Source organism: Carcharodon carcharias, chromosome 5, assembly GCF_017639515.1.
Source record: "Carcharodon carcharias isolate sCarCar2 chromosome 5, sCarCar2.pri, whole genome shotgun sequence".
Classification (NCBI taxonomy): domain Eukaryota; kingdom Metazoa; phylum Chordata; class Chondrichthyes; order Lamniformes; family Lamnidae; genus Carcharodon; species Carcharodon carcharias.
In genome coordinates this window covers 72,050,840-72,067,522 of record NC_054471.1, presented here as the reverse complement: position 1 = coordinate 72,067,522, position 16,683 = coordinate 72,050,840, and the positions used below count along the sequence as shown (strand labels likewise).

The following is a 16,683-nucleotide window of genomic DNA, read 5'->3' as shown; positions in this document are numbered from 1 at the left end:
GTTGTAGTGACCCATTGAAGTGTTTATGGTTGGTTGTGAGGCAGTTTCTGGATTTCAGGCGGTAAGTTTTCCCATAGATATTGTACTTGTGATTTTATTAACCAGCTTTTTCCATAGCCAAGTTTGAGACAGTTGAATAATTTTTCTTGTCAGTTTGAGAAAGGGTTATATTGTTGATCAAATTGAAAAGGTCAGTTTGGCATTGCTAACTTTAAAAATCATCCAGGAGTGGGGAAAATTGTTTCACTTTTTGAAAAGTTACTGCATATAAATAGTCCATCCAACTCCAGGATAAGCTTTCAGCAGTGTTTGGTGATAAATCTGTACCCATTACTCCAAACTAGTATACAGTATGGGTATGGCAAAAAAAATACTTGTATTGTAAATAACTGTTTTGTTCACTGAAAATTCAAAATGCTGGAGTGTTACTTTACATGTAGTGCAGCAGTTGAGCTAAAGGCAGTGTAACGCATATTTGCTATTGCACTTTACAGAGTTTGAAAATTGTACTGTCTTAAGGTGTATGAACATGGTTCAAATTACCACATTGAGTCTAACATATAGCTAAGAATGTAATCTTGCAGCCATACATTTACTGCATGATTCCATCTATCTTTTTCACTTCTGCCAGGTTTCTTGAATATATACTAACATATCTTCTCAAGAATGGAGTATCTAATATGAAAATAAATTAACTGAACAGTATTTCTTCTCTAAAACCAACAGAGCACTATTTCAAGTCAACAGGAATGACCCTAAGTGAGCGCTTTACTATGTATCAGAAGACAGCAGAAGACCACGGAGCCAGGCAGAAAAGTCCTGAAATCCACAGGTATACAGTTGCATACTTTTACCTTTCTTAGTACTGAAATTCTAAAGTCATTAGTACTTTTAGTAGATAATAGTTAGCTAATTGTATTAATCTGTCAGTATTTATCCGAGGAAGAAGTGTTTAATTTTCAATAACGTGCAAAACTGCAGTTTACGCTAATGGGAGTAATCACCTTGAACCAGGTATTATTTTTATCTTGTGGATTGAGGGAGGGGTGTGGTGGATGTAGCGATATGAAAGGATGACCATAGCTTAATTTTTACCACAACAGAAGTTTCATAGTATGTTATTATTGATCTTTTAGGAGAATTGATATTTCTCCCAGCTCTCTACGAAAGCACACTCGCATCACAGAGGAAGATGTAACCTCTAAAGAAGACAACCGAAAGGTGAACAGTTATAATACAGACTTTAGGTTTTATCAGCTAATTGCTTGAGGAGTTCTAATTTTTTTTGTCTATTTGGAGAAGATTTTATTGAATGTATACTGGTAAAAATTGTTGGAACAGGATAGGGTCATTAACACAAAAATCCTGCCTATTTTTCAGAGATAATCCAAATTTTCTAATCCTGTACCATTAGTTATCTCTTTTAACATCTATACTTTATGGTGTACTGCTCGCTCTTATTGGTTTATACCATAACCACTGATATTTTGGTGGAAAAGCTCTCCAAACTCAGGGAAGTTGGGGTTGGGCAATAACCTTGCCTGTGTTGCCCACATTCCATAACTCAAGATCAAGTAATATTTTTTAAAAAGACACACATATGTTATCAATGTACTGTGTAATATTGCTCTATTTAACTCTACTCCCTCTTTGGTTCCTTGCTGTTATTTATATTTTGTTTGTTTTTAGTAAGCTTTCTTTTGAAAACAAGAAAAGGCTGAGTGCACTGGAAGTAGCAACTATGGGCTATGGACTCTGACAACATCCTGGCTGTAGTACCGAAATTGGTACTACAGAGCTAGCCATGCCCCTAGCTGAGCTGTTCCAGTACAGCCATAACACTGGCATCTTCCCAACGATGTGGAAAATTGCCCAGGTTTGTCCTGTTCACAAAAACAAAAGATATCCAGTTTGACTAATTACTGCCTCATTAGCAAAATATGTTGTCAGTGCTGTCAAGCATCATTTACTCACCAATAAGCTGCCTACCCATTCTCAGTTTGGGTCCCAGCAGGACCAATTGGCCTCAGACCTTTTATACGGCCTTGGTCCAAACATGGACAAAGGAACTGAATCCAGAGCTGATGTGAGAGTGACTGCCTTGACATAAAGCAGCATTTGACTTTGTGTGGCATCGAAGAGCCCTAATATAATTGAAGTTATTGGGAATCGGGAGGGAGAGACTCTCCACTGGTTGAAGTCATACCTAGCACAAAAGAAAGATGGTTGTGGTTTTTGGAGACCAGTCATCTCAGTCCCAGGTTATTACTGCAGGAGTCCCTGAGGGGAGTGTTCTAGGCTCAACCATCTTCAGTTAATTCATCAACGATCTTCCCTCTATTATGAAGTCAGAAGTGGGGATGTTAACTGATGATTGCACAATGGTCAGTTCCATTCACTACTCCACAGATACTGAAGCAATCCGTTCCTGCTTGCAAGATCTGGGTAATGTTCAGACTTGGGCTGATAAGTGCTAAGTAACATGCATGTCACACAATTGCCCAGCAGTAGTCATCTCATCAACATCTTGGAAGTAACCATTAACCAGAAACTTAACTGGACCAGCCAGATAAATATTATGGGTACGAGAGCAAGTCAGAAGCTGGGTATTCTGTGACTGAGTACTCCCTTCTTGACTCCCCAAAGCCTGTCCACAAGGCACAACTCAGGTGTGTGATAGAATACTGTTCCCTTGCCTGGGTTAGCTTAGTTTGAACAACACTCGAGCTCTACACCACCCAGGAAAAAGCAGCTCTTTTGATTGGTACCCCATGAGCTACCTTAAAAATTCACACTGGTGCACTGTGGCTGCAATGTGTACTATCTACAAGATGCACTGTAGCAACTCATCAAGGCTTCTTCGACAGAACCTTCCAAACCTGTCACCATTACCACCTAGCAGGACAAAGGCAGGAGGCACAGGGGAATACCACCACATGCAAGTTCCCCTTCAGGTCACACTGTTTTGTCAGTTTTTGGTCAGTGGGAAATCATGGTGATTTGAAAAACTAAAACTGACAAATATATTTCCATTCCTTCATTATTCTGGGTCAAAATCCAGGAACTCTCATGCCAATAGTATTGTGGGAATGCCTTAATAACCTGAACTGCAGTGGTTCAAGAAAGTAGCTCACCAACACTTTCTTGAGGACAGTTGGGAATGGGCAGTAAATGCTGGCCTTGCCAGTGATGACCACATTCTGCAAATGATTAAAGATAAGTTTTTGTTTAAATATAGTTTCTCTTTTTCTGCCATTTCTTGAAATCTGGTAACTGTCTTCAGCAATTCTTCCTTTTTTTTTTCAGTGAGGTTGAGTGGGATGTGAAGTAATTAATCCTAAATTCTAATTTTCCTAAATTCCAACTTCACACTGATGTTCAGGTGGATCTAAATACTTGCTTTCACCCTTTGTTTATTGTTTGAAATTCTTTATTATTTGAAATTTCCTTTGCAAACCTGCACTTAACTTACTGTAGATTTCTATCAATATAATTCGTTCTGCCTAGCTGATTAAATTTATTGTATTCTTTGAAAACATTCTTCATGTTTCTAGTTTTTGGTCAGTGGTAAATCATGGTGATTTGAAAAACCAAAGAATTCTTCAGTAATTTTGTCGATGCCGCATTAAAATTAAACCTTGTGGTGTGTTCATATATGGCATATGTGTTTACAAATTCATTATTTCAAATAATAAGTGTTAAGTATCAAACTAATTCCAGCCATGTGTAAATTTTCTGTTGTTTGTTGCTTACAGTCTCAGTTTTTTTTGTAAAATAATTAGGCAGAAAAAAAATTGAAATGTGATCCAGTTGACTTGCGCCATGATATTGATCGGCGGAGAAAAGAGAAAAGTAAAGAACGTGAAGGTTCGCGAGAATCTAGTACGTCAAAGAAGCTTTCCTTGGAAAAATCAGGGAAAGACCATAAAGAGTACAAAGATTACAAATCCTTCAAGGAAGGAAGGTAAGGTTGTCTTTTAAACTCTAATTTTGTTAATTTACGCTTGCTCAGTTTTAGATACTAATGTTATATTTAGCTGTAGTGGGGATATTTGATTTACAGTAGTAACTTGAACATTTCTTTCTCAATAGCAACGTTTTCAGGATAAACAAAATCATGGAATAGTGCGTCAATATTGAAAATGGAAAACTGACAAACATTTACAGGGATTATATGAAAAGATGATTAACCTCAAAATTTTAATTGCCTGATAGTGGTTTATGCAGTATAGTACTTCGTGTTAATAAGGTCAGAATTCCAAATATTCCCTCATCAGCTTCTATTTACTTATTTAGAAAAAGGAGGTGAAAAAATGTTGTCCACCTAGGAAAATTTTTCTTTAAAGTGTTTCATGTAGGTTTCATCTCTGGTGTTGTCTTATTGTAACACTAAGTGGATTATCTGACGGTCACTTTTTGCTTTTCGGTATGCAGTAATAATTTTTATTAATATATTTCTTGTAGCAAGCATAGAAATAAAGATCGGGACCATTCCAGCTGTTCTTCATCCTCTTCTTCACCTGAACCCCACGAGGATAGAGAAGCCAGAAAAGAAAGGGATGATGGCTCGAGTGGTTTTAAGTCGTTCCAGGGACATACAGACAATGCAGTTTTTCAAGGGCGAGGAAGACCTAGGGGAAACTTTGTAAGTGCATCATGGTGCTGAGATTTTGTTTTTGAACGAGCTCATCAACAAATAAAAAAAAAAACTTATTTTAAAGAACTCTCAAATACTGAAACAGTATGGTTTACTTTTCCTCCTGGTATCAGTTGATCACTGAAGAACAAGATTGCTGCTGCTCTTTTCCTAAATAGGAGGTCACACTGTTGAATCTGACTGGCACCATTAGCTTTTAGAAGTTAGGTTCTGATTGATCCTTGACTACTTATATAGGCCTATATAACCTTGGTGGTGGGAAAGCTTTTAGAAACGATAATCTGGAACAAAGTTAACAGTGACTTGGACAAATGTGGATTAATTAAGAAAAGCCAGCACAGATTTGATAAAGACAAATCGTGTATAATCAGTGAGTTATTCTATTAGTTAACTGAGGGCTGATAATGGTAATGCTATTGATGTGTTGGACATTAACTTCCAAAATCTGTTTGAGAAAGTGCCATATAATAGGCTTGCGGGCAAAATTTAAGCTCATGAAATAAAAGGGACGGTTGCAGCATGGCTATGATGTTGGCCGAGTGATAGGAGTAAGAGTGGTGGTGAGCAGTGGGCCCTCAGGAGTCCGTACTAAAATCGCTGCTTTACCTTGTGTATATTAATGACTTAGACATGGATGTACAGGGTACAATTTCAAAATTTGGAGATGGCACGAAACTTGGCAGTATTGTGAACTGAGGAGAATAGTGATAAACGTACAGAGGACATTGTTTGGTAGAATGGATGGACATGTGTTGGATGAACTTTAATGCAGGGAAGTGTGAAGTGATATATTTTGCTAGGACAAACAAAGAGAGTGAATATAAACTGAAGGGGGGTTTATGAACAGAGATATCTTGGAGTATATATTCACAAATCATTGAAGGTGGCAAAGGCAGTTTGAGAAGGTGTTTAAAAAAAGCACACGAGTTCCTTGGCTTTACAAATCGAAGCATAGGGTGTTATGATAAAGCTCTAAAACAGTGGTTCATCCTCAGCTGAAGTATTCTGTTCCATTTTGGGTACCACACTTCAGAAATTATCTGAAGGCTTTAGAGAGGGTGCAGAAAAGATTTCAGAACAGTCCCATGGACGAGAAACCTCAGTTCCGTGGATAGATTGGAGAAGCTGGGGTGTTGTGCTTAGAGAAGGGAATATTGAGAAGACGTGATAGAGGTGTTCAAAATCATGAGGGGCCTAAGACCGAGTAGATAGAAATTGTTCCTATTGATTGAAGGATTGCGAATCAGAGGACAGATTCAAGGTGATTGGCAAAAGACCAAAGACAACATGAGGAAACTTGTGCTGCGAGTGGTTAAGATCTGGAATGCACTGACAGAGAGAGTGATGGAGATAGATTCAATTGTAGCTTTCAAAGGAGAATTGAATAAGTATCTGAAGAGAGAAAATTTGCAGGGTTACAGGAGAGTAGGAGCAGCTGAGTTGCTCTTGTGCAACTCAAGCACCCTCTATTTGTTCTGCCACTGTCCTCGTACTAAATTTGATTTCCTAAGTGCTGACATCTGTGGCTGAAATTCATCAAGTTACTTTCAAGTAAAATATGCAGGGTTAATCATTTGGTTTCGGTCTGATTGAAAAATTGGAGATGCTGACATGTCACCAAACTGGCAGTGCAAAAGTTGGTCTAGCTGAACTAAAAAAAAATCCATAAAGTAACACAACAAGTAAGTTTAAAAAGCAATTAATTTTATAGTCAAGAGCTTGTTAACAAGCTATTTGATCCGAATAATATGCTGCCCATGCCTTAATACGGTTGGCTTGGGCAGTCGGGCAGGAGTGGACAGGCCGTTTCTGTTTAAAAAGAATTTAAAAGGGTAAGGAGGAAGGGTATTATCTCCCAGGGGTTGCCTTTTACGCTTCGGGGAGCAGCCCCCTCTATGAAAGTAGCCCCTGCCCATTTCTTCCTACCCACCTGCTCTCCCTAACCCACCACCGCTACCCCCCTTCCTAAGCTACTCAAACCCTCCCTGTCCAATACCCCGGATTTGCCTTGCTCCGGGATCCATTGGGCCGCCGCCTTGGGGCTGGCTGTAATCTCGGCAGCGCCCACTAATGAGATCTTGGCTGGCTGCTCCTGCAGGCTGGTCTTCCTCCCTGGAGATGGACGAAGTCCCATTGTCAGGCACTTTAGAGCGAGTCGGCTTCACTCCAGCTTTCTTTCCAATATGCAGCCCAATGTACGGAAAGAATGTTGAGATTTAGATTGAGCAATGCAGCTTGCATTTATAAAATGGCTTCTAACTTAGAAGTACATCCCAAGGTCTGTTACCAGAGTGTAATGAGAAAAATTGGATGCTAATGAAGGGAGGAGATAATAGCAGTGGTGACCAGAAGCATGACCAGAGAGGTAGGATTCAAAGTTGGTCTTAAAGGAGAAGAGCGAGGTGAAGAGGGCAAGAGTTTTGGGAGGCAAGTCCAGAATATGAGCCATAGATAAAAACTGAAATGTATTTAACTTTTGTTTAGGTCTGTTAGTTAAACTGGTAAATGCTGAAAAGCTATTTGTCGTCTCATTGAGTACATTATTGATTTAAGTTTCGATTGATTTATAATTATTTTCAAAATCGTTCCAGTCTCCTAATGTAGTTAGGACCTTGCTGTTTCAAGCATGCATAATGTCAGTGAGTGGAGTGTGTGTTGAACTTATACTGCCTGGAAGAACATGGTATTGGGGTGTGGTCACTAGCATTGTTAAAAATCAGTGAATTTGAGTGTTGATCGATAAAACATGGGCTGATCTTAATATCCAACAAGTGTTAAGTTCAACCTATGTGGTGCTGACTGGCACAGGAATTCAGTTTATAGTTACATTGGGAGACTGTAATGACTTTTAACATCTGAGTGATTTAAGTTGGAAAAAACTTGAGGTATTTTCACATTCAACAAAAGTCTAGAGTATCTCTGGAGCTGGCTGCAAGCAGATGTAAAACTGCTAGGAAATGTAGTAGCACGGTTTAAATTTGCTTGTGGTAATCGCCAAGGATCTATTTGAAAAATGCTTGTTATAGGCAATTTACTCGTACAAAGTATAATTGTAATGTAATCCATTTTGATTTCACTAACAATGTCCACTGTATCTCAAAAACCCTGCCACTCCACTGAACTAGTTTCCACAGTAAACAATTGAAATAGAGATAAGTAAAGTTAATTTAGCAAATTAAGTAAATGTTATTATTCATATTTTGATTAGTTCACCATTTCCTTATTTTCAGCAGCATTGAATCTGTGAGCCATCTCCAGTTATAAAGTGAAGCATTCATATGTAACTTACTAACAAACCTATGGCTACAGATTTGCAGCCAAATAATTCTTTACTTATACAAGCATGCAATATTACAGTAATATTATAGATGTGAACATTTTGGATCATCCTGCGTCAATTAGAGAGAATTAGCTGTATTTTGCTCATAGGATATGCTGCACTTGCAGACATTAACTTTTCAAGAGTAATGAATTAATTTTCTAAATTAATGGTTTAAGAAATCAAGTCAATATGTAAACATGAATCAAATAAGCACTGTAATAAAACTTGATACTTCAGTACTTTTTGAATCCCTAGATCTAGATGAGTGATTTTCAAATTTTACTGCGCAGGCAAATACGGGCATATTGCTCGGTGACCCTGTCTAAAGGTTTGAAAGATATTGTCAGATACCCAAAGGAAAACAGTTCTACGTTTGCAGAAAATATTTTCATTAAACAGCCACAGAAATAATGTTAATTAAGTCAACAAATTTATGAATCTACTGACCTTGCACACCTCCAATGATACAGGGAATCTAGTTTGAAAACCTATGAATTTGGAGCACCGATGCTTTATTTTCTGATCTTCATAGGACACTTCATCAAAGACACTTTCTGTTTTGAGTTTTTGTATGTTTTTAAAGACTAACTAAGTCTCAATCTTACTTAACAGTTTACGAAAACTAAGAATCCTTGAAGTTCAAAATCATGTACAGCTTTCCCAAACAATAGCGAAATGCTACGGATGCTGGCAATCTGAACTAAAAGTAGAAAATGCTGGAAATACTCAGTAGATCTGGCAGCATCTGTGGAGGGAGAAACAGTTAACATTTTGGGTCAATGATCTTTCATCAGAACTGGTAAAAGTTAGAAAGGTTTTGAGGAGGTCAAATGGTGGAGAGTGGGGGGAAAAAACAATAAGGAAAGTCTGTGATAGGGCAAAAGACAAGCGATGCTGCTATTCCTCCAGGTTGTGTTGAGTTTCACCAAGCACTGCAGTAGGCAGAGGACAGAGATTCAGCTTGAGGGCAAGATGGAGAATTAAAATGGTGGGCCACTGGAAGCTTAGGATCATGCCTGCAGCCTGAATGGTGGTGTTCCGCAAAGCGGTCACCCAACCTGCGTTTGGTCTCTCCAGTGTAGAGCTGACGACATTGTGAGCAGTGAATACTGTAAATTGAAAGAAGTCCAAGTAAATTGCTATTACACCAGGAAGGACTATTTGGGACCTTGAACGTTGAGGAGAGAGGATGTGAAAGGACAGGTATTAGCATCTCTTGATTAGGCACTTGCAGCCTTCTGGACTCAGCATTGAGTTCCACACTTTCAGACTGTACTCTCTGCCCCCTCCATTTTGCTTTCCTTTGCATGTTGCAGTCGAATCTTGGTTTTGCTTTCGAATGGCAGCTGTTTGTTGTTCTGCCATCCACACCCGCTTTGGACATATTTCTTATTTCTTTACTTGTCCCATTTGTACTCCCCTTGGATCTTGCCCACCAACTCATTTTGTCATTTAATGTCTCCCATCTTCTTCCCTTTTTGTTCTTTTTCCACATTGCCCCATTTGACTCATTTAAAATCTATTATATACATATATAGAAACATACGAATTAGGAGCAGGAGTAGGCCACTGGAGAATGGCAGAGCAGGTAAGAAGATCATGGCTGATCTGATTGTAACCTCAATCCCACTTTCCTGCCTACCCCCAATAACGTTTCACTCCCCACTAGTTAATCAAGAATCTATCTAGCTCCGCCTTAAAAATATTCAAAGACTCTGCTTCCACCACATTTTGAGGAAGAGAGTTCCAAAGACTCAGGAACCTCAAAGAAAAAAAATTCTCATCTCTGTCTTAAATGAGCGACCCCTTATTTTTAAACAGTGACCTCTAGTTCTAGATTCTCCCACAAGAGGAAACATTCTCTCCACATCCACCCTGTTAAGACCCCTTAGGATCATATAGGTTTCGATCAAGTCACCTCTTACCCTACTAAACTCCAGTGGATACAAGCCTAACCTGTCCAACCTTTCCTCATAAGACAACCCGCCCATTCCTGGTATTAGTCCAGTTAGTCTTCTGTGAACTGCTTCTAATGCATTTACATCTTTCCTTAAATAAGGAGATCAGTACTGTACAAGGTACTCCAGATGCAGTCTCACCAGTGGCTTGTACAACTGAAGCATAACCTCTCTACTTGAGTAATCAGTTCCTCTCACAATAAATGATAACATTCTATTAGCTTTCCTAATTACTTGTTGTACCTGCATACTAGCCTTTTGTGATTCATGCACAGGCCACTCAGATCCCTCTGCATCTCAGCTCTGCAATCTCTCACTACTTAGATAATCTTTTTTATTCTCCCTGCCAAAATGGACAATTTCACATTTGCCCACATTATACTGCATTTGCCAGATCTTTGCCCACTCGCTTAACCTCTCAGTCCCTTTGTGGCCTCCTTCTGCCCTCTTCACAATTTACTTTCCTACTTACCTGTGTGTTGTCAGAAAATTTAGCAACCATACCTTTGGTCCCTTCATCCAAGTCATTTATATAAATTGTAAATGGTTGAGGCCCCAGCACTGATCCCTGTGGCACACTGCTCGTCACGTCCTGTCAAGCAGAAAAAAACTCATTTATGTCAACTCTCTGCTTCCTGTTAGCTAGCCAATCTTCTGTCTATGTCAATATCTTACCCTCTACACCATGAGCTTTTATTTTCTGCAATAACCTCTGATGTGGCACCTTTATAATCCACTGATTCTGCTTTATCCACAGCGCATGTTACTTTATCCACAGTACATGATTTCCCTTTCACAAAATCATGTTGTCTCTGCCTGATTACCTTGAATTTTTCTAAGTGCACTGCTATAACATCTTTAATAATAGCTTCTAATATTTTCACTAAGACTGATGTTAGGCTAACTGGCCTGTAGTTCCCTGCTTTCTGTCTCCCTCCCTTTTTGAATAAAGGAGTTACACTTGCTGTTTTTCAATCTAATGGAACCCTCCCTGAATCTAGGGAATTTTGGAAAATTAAAACTAATGCATCAACCATCTCTCTAGCCACTTCTTCTTTCCATCCAGAATCGGGGATTTGTCAGCCCGCAGCTCCAACAATTTGCTCAATACGGAATTTTAACGGCACAGGAGGCCATTTGGCCCATTGTGTCTGCACTGGCACTCCAAATGAATATTATTACCTAGTGCCATTGCCCTGCCTTTTCCCCATACCCTTGCACATTTTTCTATTCAGATAAACATCTAATATCCTCTCAAATGCCTCGATTGAACCTGCGTCCACCACACTTCCAAGCAATGTATTCCACACCTGAACCGCTCGTTGTGTGAAAGTTTTTTCTCACGCCACATTTGCTTCTTTTGCAAATCACTTTAAATCTGTGCCCCTCGTTCTTGATCCTTTTACAAGTGGGAACAGCTTCTCCCTATCTACTCTGCCAGCCCCCTCATGGTTTTGAACATCTCTATCAAATACCACTTCCCTGGTGTTTGTAATTTTTCCTCGAGTTCCTTCCTCCCTTCCATTTCCTGATTTACAGCTATTTCTGGGGTGTTACCTGTGTTGTCTATAGTGAAGACCAAAGCAAAATATCTATTTAGTTCATCTGCCATCTCCTTACTTTCCATTATCATTTCCCCAGATGCACTCTCTATAGGACCAACGCTCACTTTGTTAACTCTTTTCTTATTTAAATCTCTATAGAAACTCTCGCTATCTGTCTTTATATTTCCAGCTAGCTTTCTCTCATACTTCAATTTTTCCCTCCTTAATAATCTTTTGTCATTCTTTGCTGTTCTTTATATTCTTTCCAATCTTCTTACCTGCCATCCGTCTTTGCGCAATTATATGCATTTTCTTTAAGTTTGATACTGTCTTTAACTTTTTAGTTAACCACGGATGGTGGGCCCTCCCCTTGGAATTTTTCTTTCTCATTGGAATGTATTCATTCTGTGTATTCTGAAATATCCCTTTTAAATGTCTTTCACTGAACCTCTATTGATCGATCCCTTCACCTAATTTTGCCAGTTCACTTTAGCTAGCTCTGTTTTCATGCCCCTTAATTGCCCTAATTTAAGTTTAAAATACTAGTCTTGGATGCATTCTTCTCTCCCTCCAAAATGAATGTAAAATTCAATCATCATATGATCGCTGCTACCTAGGGGTGCTTTCACTATGTTATCAATTAATGCTATCTTGTTGCTTAATACCATGTCTAGTAAAGCCTGCTCTCTGGTTGGCTCCAGAAGTATTGTTCGAAGAAACTATCCCAAAAACATTCTATGAACTCCTCATCTAGGCTACTTTTGCCCATTTGATTTTTCCAGTCTATAGGTAGATCAGAATCCCCCATGATTATCATCGTAGCTTTCTGACAAGCTCCCTTATTTCTTTTATACTCTGACATACTGTGTAGTTACATTTAGTGGCCTGTACACCATTCCCACAAGTGATTTCTTGCCTTTTCTCATTTACCCAGCAATGTGGAAAATTACCCAGTTATGTGCTATGTACACAAAGCAGGACAAATCCAACCCGGCCAAGTACCACCCTACCAATCTACTCTCGATCATCAGTAAAGTGATGGAAAGAGTCATCAACAGTGCTATCAAGTGGCTCTTATTTAACAATGACCTGTTCATTGATGCCCAATTTGGGTTCTGCCAGGGTCACTCAGCTCCTGACCTCATTCCAGCCTTGGTTCAAACATGGACTAAAGAGCTGAACTCCAGAAGTGAGGTGAGTGCCCTTCACATCAACATGGCATTTGACAGAGTGTGGCTAAACGGAGCTCTAGCAAAACTGGAGTCCATGGGAATAGGGGCAGAACGCTCTCCGCTGGTTGGAGTCATACCTAGCACAGAGGAAGATGGTTGTGGTTATTGGTGGGCAATCATCTCCGCTCCAGGACATCACTGCAAGAGGTCTTCAGGGTAGTGTCCTCGGCCCAGCCATCTTCAGCTGCTTCATCAATGCCCTTCCTTCCATCATGAGGTCAGAAGTGGGGATGTTCGCTGATGATTGCACATGTTCAGCACCATTCGCGACTGCTCAGATACTGAAGCAGTCCATGTCCAAATGCAGCAAGAGCTGGACAGTATCCAGGCTTGGGCTGACAAGTGGCAAATAACATTCGAGTCACACAAATGCCAGGCAATGACCATATCCAAGAAATGGGAATCTAACCTTGGCCCTTGACATTCAATGGCATTACAATCGCTGAATCCCCCACTATCAACATCATGGGGGGGTTACAATTGACCAGAAACTGAACTGGACTAGCCTTATTAATATTGTGGCTATAAGAGCAGGTCAGAGCCTGGAATCCTGCGGTGAGTAACTTGCCTCCTGACTCCCCAAAGTCTGTCCACCATCTACAAGGCACAAGTCAGGAGTGTGTTGGAATATTCTCCACTCGCCTGGATGAGTGCAGCTGCAACTACACAAGAAGTTTGACACCATCCAGGACAAAGCAGCCCACTTGATTGGCACCCCTTCCACAAACATTCACTCTCTCTGCCCCTCATGAACAGTGGCAGCAGTGTGCACCATCTACAAGATGCACTGCAGAAAATCACCAAGCCTCCTATGGCAGAACCTTCCAAACCCACGAGAAGGACGAGGGCAGTAGATACATGGGAACACCACCACCTGGAATTTCCCCTCCAAGTCACTCACCATCCTGACTTGGAAATATATCACTGTTCCTTCACTGTCGCTGGGTCAAAATCCTGGAACTCCCTAACAGCACTGGGTGTACTTACACCACAAGGACTGCAGCGGTTCAAAAAGGCAACTCACCACCACCTTCTCCAGGGCAATTAAGGATGGGCAATAAATGCTGGCCTAACCGGTGACTGCTATCTCCTGTAATTTTTAAAGCCCAAACCGCTTCTACATCCTGATTTCCTGAACTAAGGCCATTGTTCTCTGACGTGCTAATACCATCATTAACTAACCGAGCCACCCCTCCTTTTTCCTAACTTCCTGTTCTTCCTAAATGCCAGGTACCCTTCAATATTCAGGTCTCAGTCTATGTCATCCTGTAGCTATTGTCTCTTTAATGGTATCATATAGCAAATAGCAGTTCAAAATGATACATGCGTTTAGATACAGGGCCTTTAATTTTGTCCTTTTATTATTTTTGTCGCGTCTAGCCTCATCTGCTGATTGACTCTTAAATTTGTACTCTCTGTCCCTTCCTGTCATGGTCTGTTTAATTATTTTCCATATTAGTACCTTTCTCCCTTGCCTTGTTTAAACTCTTTGGTTTACCACCTTCCCAGATTTGATCCCTTGTCCCAACTACTCAGTTTGAAACCCTCTCTATTCCCCTAGTTAGGTGACTCGTAGTTAGGTGACTCGCGAAGACACCAGCCCCAGTATGGTCAGGTGTAGACTTTCCCAATGGTACAGATCCCACCTTCCCCAATACTGGTGCCAGTGCCCCACAAACTGGAACCCAGTTCTCCCACACCAGTCTTTGAGCCATGCATTCATTTCTCAAATCTTATTTCTTCTATGCCAATTTACATGTGGCTCGGGTAACAGTCCAGAAGTTCTTACCTTTTGAGGTTCTGTTTAATTTGGTGCCGAGCTCCTCATACTGACTATACAGAACCTCCTTCCTTGTCCTGCCGATGTCTACATGGTCCACGACCACTAGATCCTCCTCCTCCCACTGAAAGTTCCTCTCCAGTCCTGAGCAAATGTCCCAAACTCTGGCATCAGGCAGGAAACGTAGCTGGATTCTTGCTTCTTGCTACAGAGACCAGTGTCAATCCCCCTTACTTTTCTGCCCCCTACCACCACTACCTTTGTGCTCCTCCCACTTAAAGCTTCCTGTACCACAGTGTCATGGCCAGTCAGCTCATCCAGCTTGCAGCCCCCACTCTCATCCAAAGAAGCTGAAAGAACCTCAAACCTGTTGGACACTTGCAGAGGCTGATATTCCTTCCTCTGGGTCTCATTACCTTCCTCAGCTGTAGTCACAGCCTCCTGTCCCTGACCATCTTCCTAATCAGAAGACCCTATCCTAAGGAGTGTGGCCACCTCCTGGTATAAAACCTGCAGGTACCTCTCGCCTTCCCTAATGTCTTGCAGTGTCCACAGCTTAGCTTCCAGCTCAATGACTCTGAGCCGAAGCTCCTGAAATCGCAGACACTTAACTGCAGACGTGTTTACCCTGGATAACACTGGTATCCAGGAGCACCCATGTGCTGCAGCCATGAGGCATCACCTGCCCTGCCATGCTCATGTGCCTTAATTAATTACTTAATTGTTTTATTCAATTATTTATTTTCTTTTATACATTCGTTAATCTTATCACAAATTCCTGTACTATTTTAAACCTTAGGAATAGAATAGACCTTGACCACTACCAGATACTTGCCAAGCAGCTAGCTTTTTATTCTGTAGATGATCAAGAACCAGGTCCTACATTATGAAAAATTTAGGAAAAGCAAAGGAACACCTCCCTTCCTCCTCACTAAGCTCCCTCAGCTCAGCAAACTCTCACTGCATTGAGATCGCACTCCAGTGCTGGCCATACTGAGAATGTCTGAATTTATATGTTATAAACCAGGGGTCTAGCTGAGCCCAGCAAGACCAGTTCGAGTTAGTTTCCTTAATTAACTATTTCAGCTGCTGCCAGTGGATAGCTTCTGTCTCCCTGCTTAGGCCCCTGAATGAGACTTAGAATTTAAATAGTACTTGGAGTTAAGTAGTACTTGCAGTTAAATGTTAAATACAAACAGTATTATATTTTTAGAAAGATATTTAAGTTACCCTCAGCACACCAAAGTCTCTGACTCCATTGAGGTCGCACCCAGTGCATGGTCCATGTAGATAGCTATTACATTTTTCACTTTTTCCAGTTCTGAAGAAATGTCTTTGACCTGAAATGTTAATTCTGTTTCTCTTTCCACAAATGCTGCTAGATTTGGGGAGCTAGTGGCATAGTGGTAATGTCACTGGGCGAGTAATCCACTGCCCCAGGCCAGTGCTCCAGGGACATAGGTTCATATCTCACCATGGCAGCTGGTGGAGTTTAAATTCAATTAATAATATCTAGAATCTCAGTAATGGCGACCATGAAACTATCATCAATTGTCGTAAAAGTCCATCTGGTTCACTAATGTCCCTTAAGGAAGAAAATCTGCCATTCTTACCTGCTCTGGCCTACGTGTTACTCCAAGTCTGCAGCAAAGTGGTTGACTCTTAACTGCCCCTTTGAAATGGCCTAGCAAGCCACTCCAAGAACAATTAGGAATGGGTAAAAAATGCTGGCCTTGCCAGTGACACACACATCCCACGAAAGAATAAATTTTTTTTAAAACTTGCTGAATATTTCCAGAATTTTCAGTTTTTTAGTACACCCATTCCATGTTTATCAAATCAAATATACACATTGTAAACCCAAATAAACGTCTTCCTTCAACTCAATTGCTTTGGCAAGAAGCAATTGCATTGTCATAATTTAGAATAGAGATTTTTCTTTCAACTTTCTATAGTGTGAAACCAACTGTCTATGACTAGCGTGCAAAGTTGGACATTCACTTTGTCTTTCCGAGCGACGATGGGAGAATGTTGAAAAGATGTTTTTGTTGTGGTTTCATATGAAAAAAGTTACCAGTATAGATTAATGAGAGTTATTTGGGGAAGCATAGGTTTGAAATGGAGGGTAGAGTTGATGGAAGATTGAAGAATAAAGGAAGAAAGGTGGAGAGATGCTACTTTCTCATCTCT

At 40.4% G+C, this 16,683-nt stretch overlaps 1 protein-coding gene across 4 annotated transcripts in view; it reads left to right on the top strand.

Moving 5' to 3' along the window:
* The window catches only part of LOC121277603 (bcl-2-associated transcription factor 1-like), a 75,108-nt gene that overhangs the window by 46,232 nt on the left and 12,193 nt on the right, over window positions 1–16,683 (top strand). For all 4 annotated transcript variants that reach the window (XM_041187142.1, XM_041187140.1, XM_041187141.1 and 1 more), the window contains exons 7-10: window positions 727–832; window positions 1,137–1,221; window positions 3,783–3,964; window positions 4,465–4,645. In XM_041187142.1, the coding sequence (XP_041043076.1) occupies window positions 727–832; window positions 1,137–1,221; window positions 3,783–3,964; window positions 4,465–4,645 (554 nt within the window). The remainder of the gene's footprint in view (window positions 1–726; window positions 833–1,136; window positions 1,222–3,782; window positions 3,965–4,464; window positions 4,646–16,683) is intronic.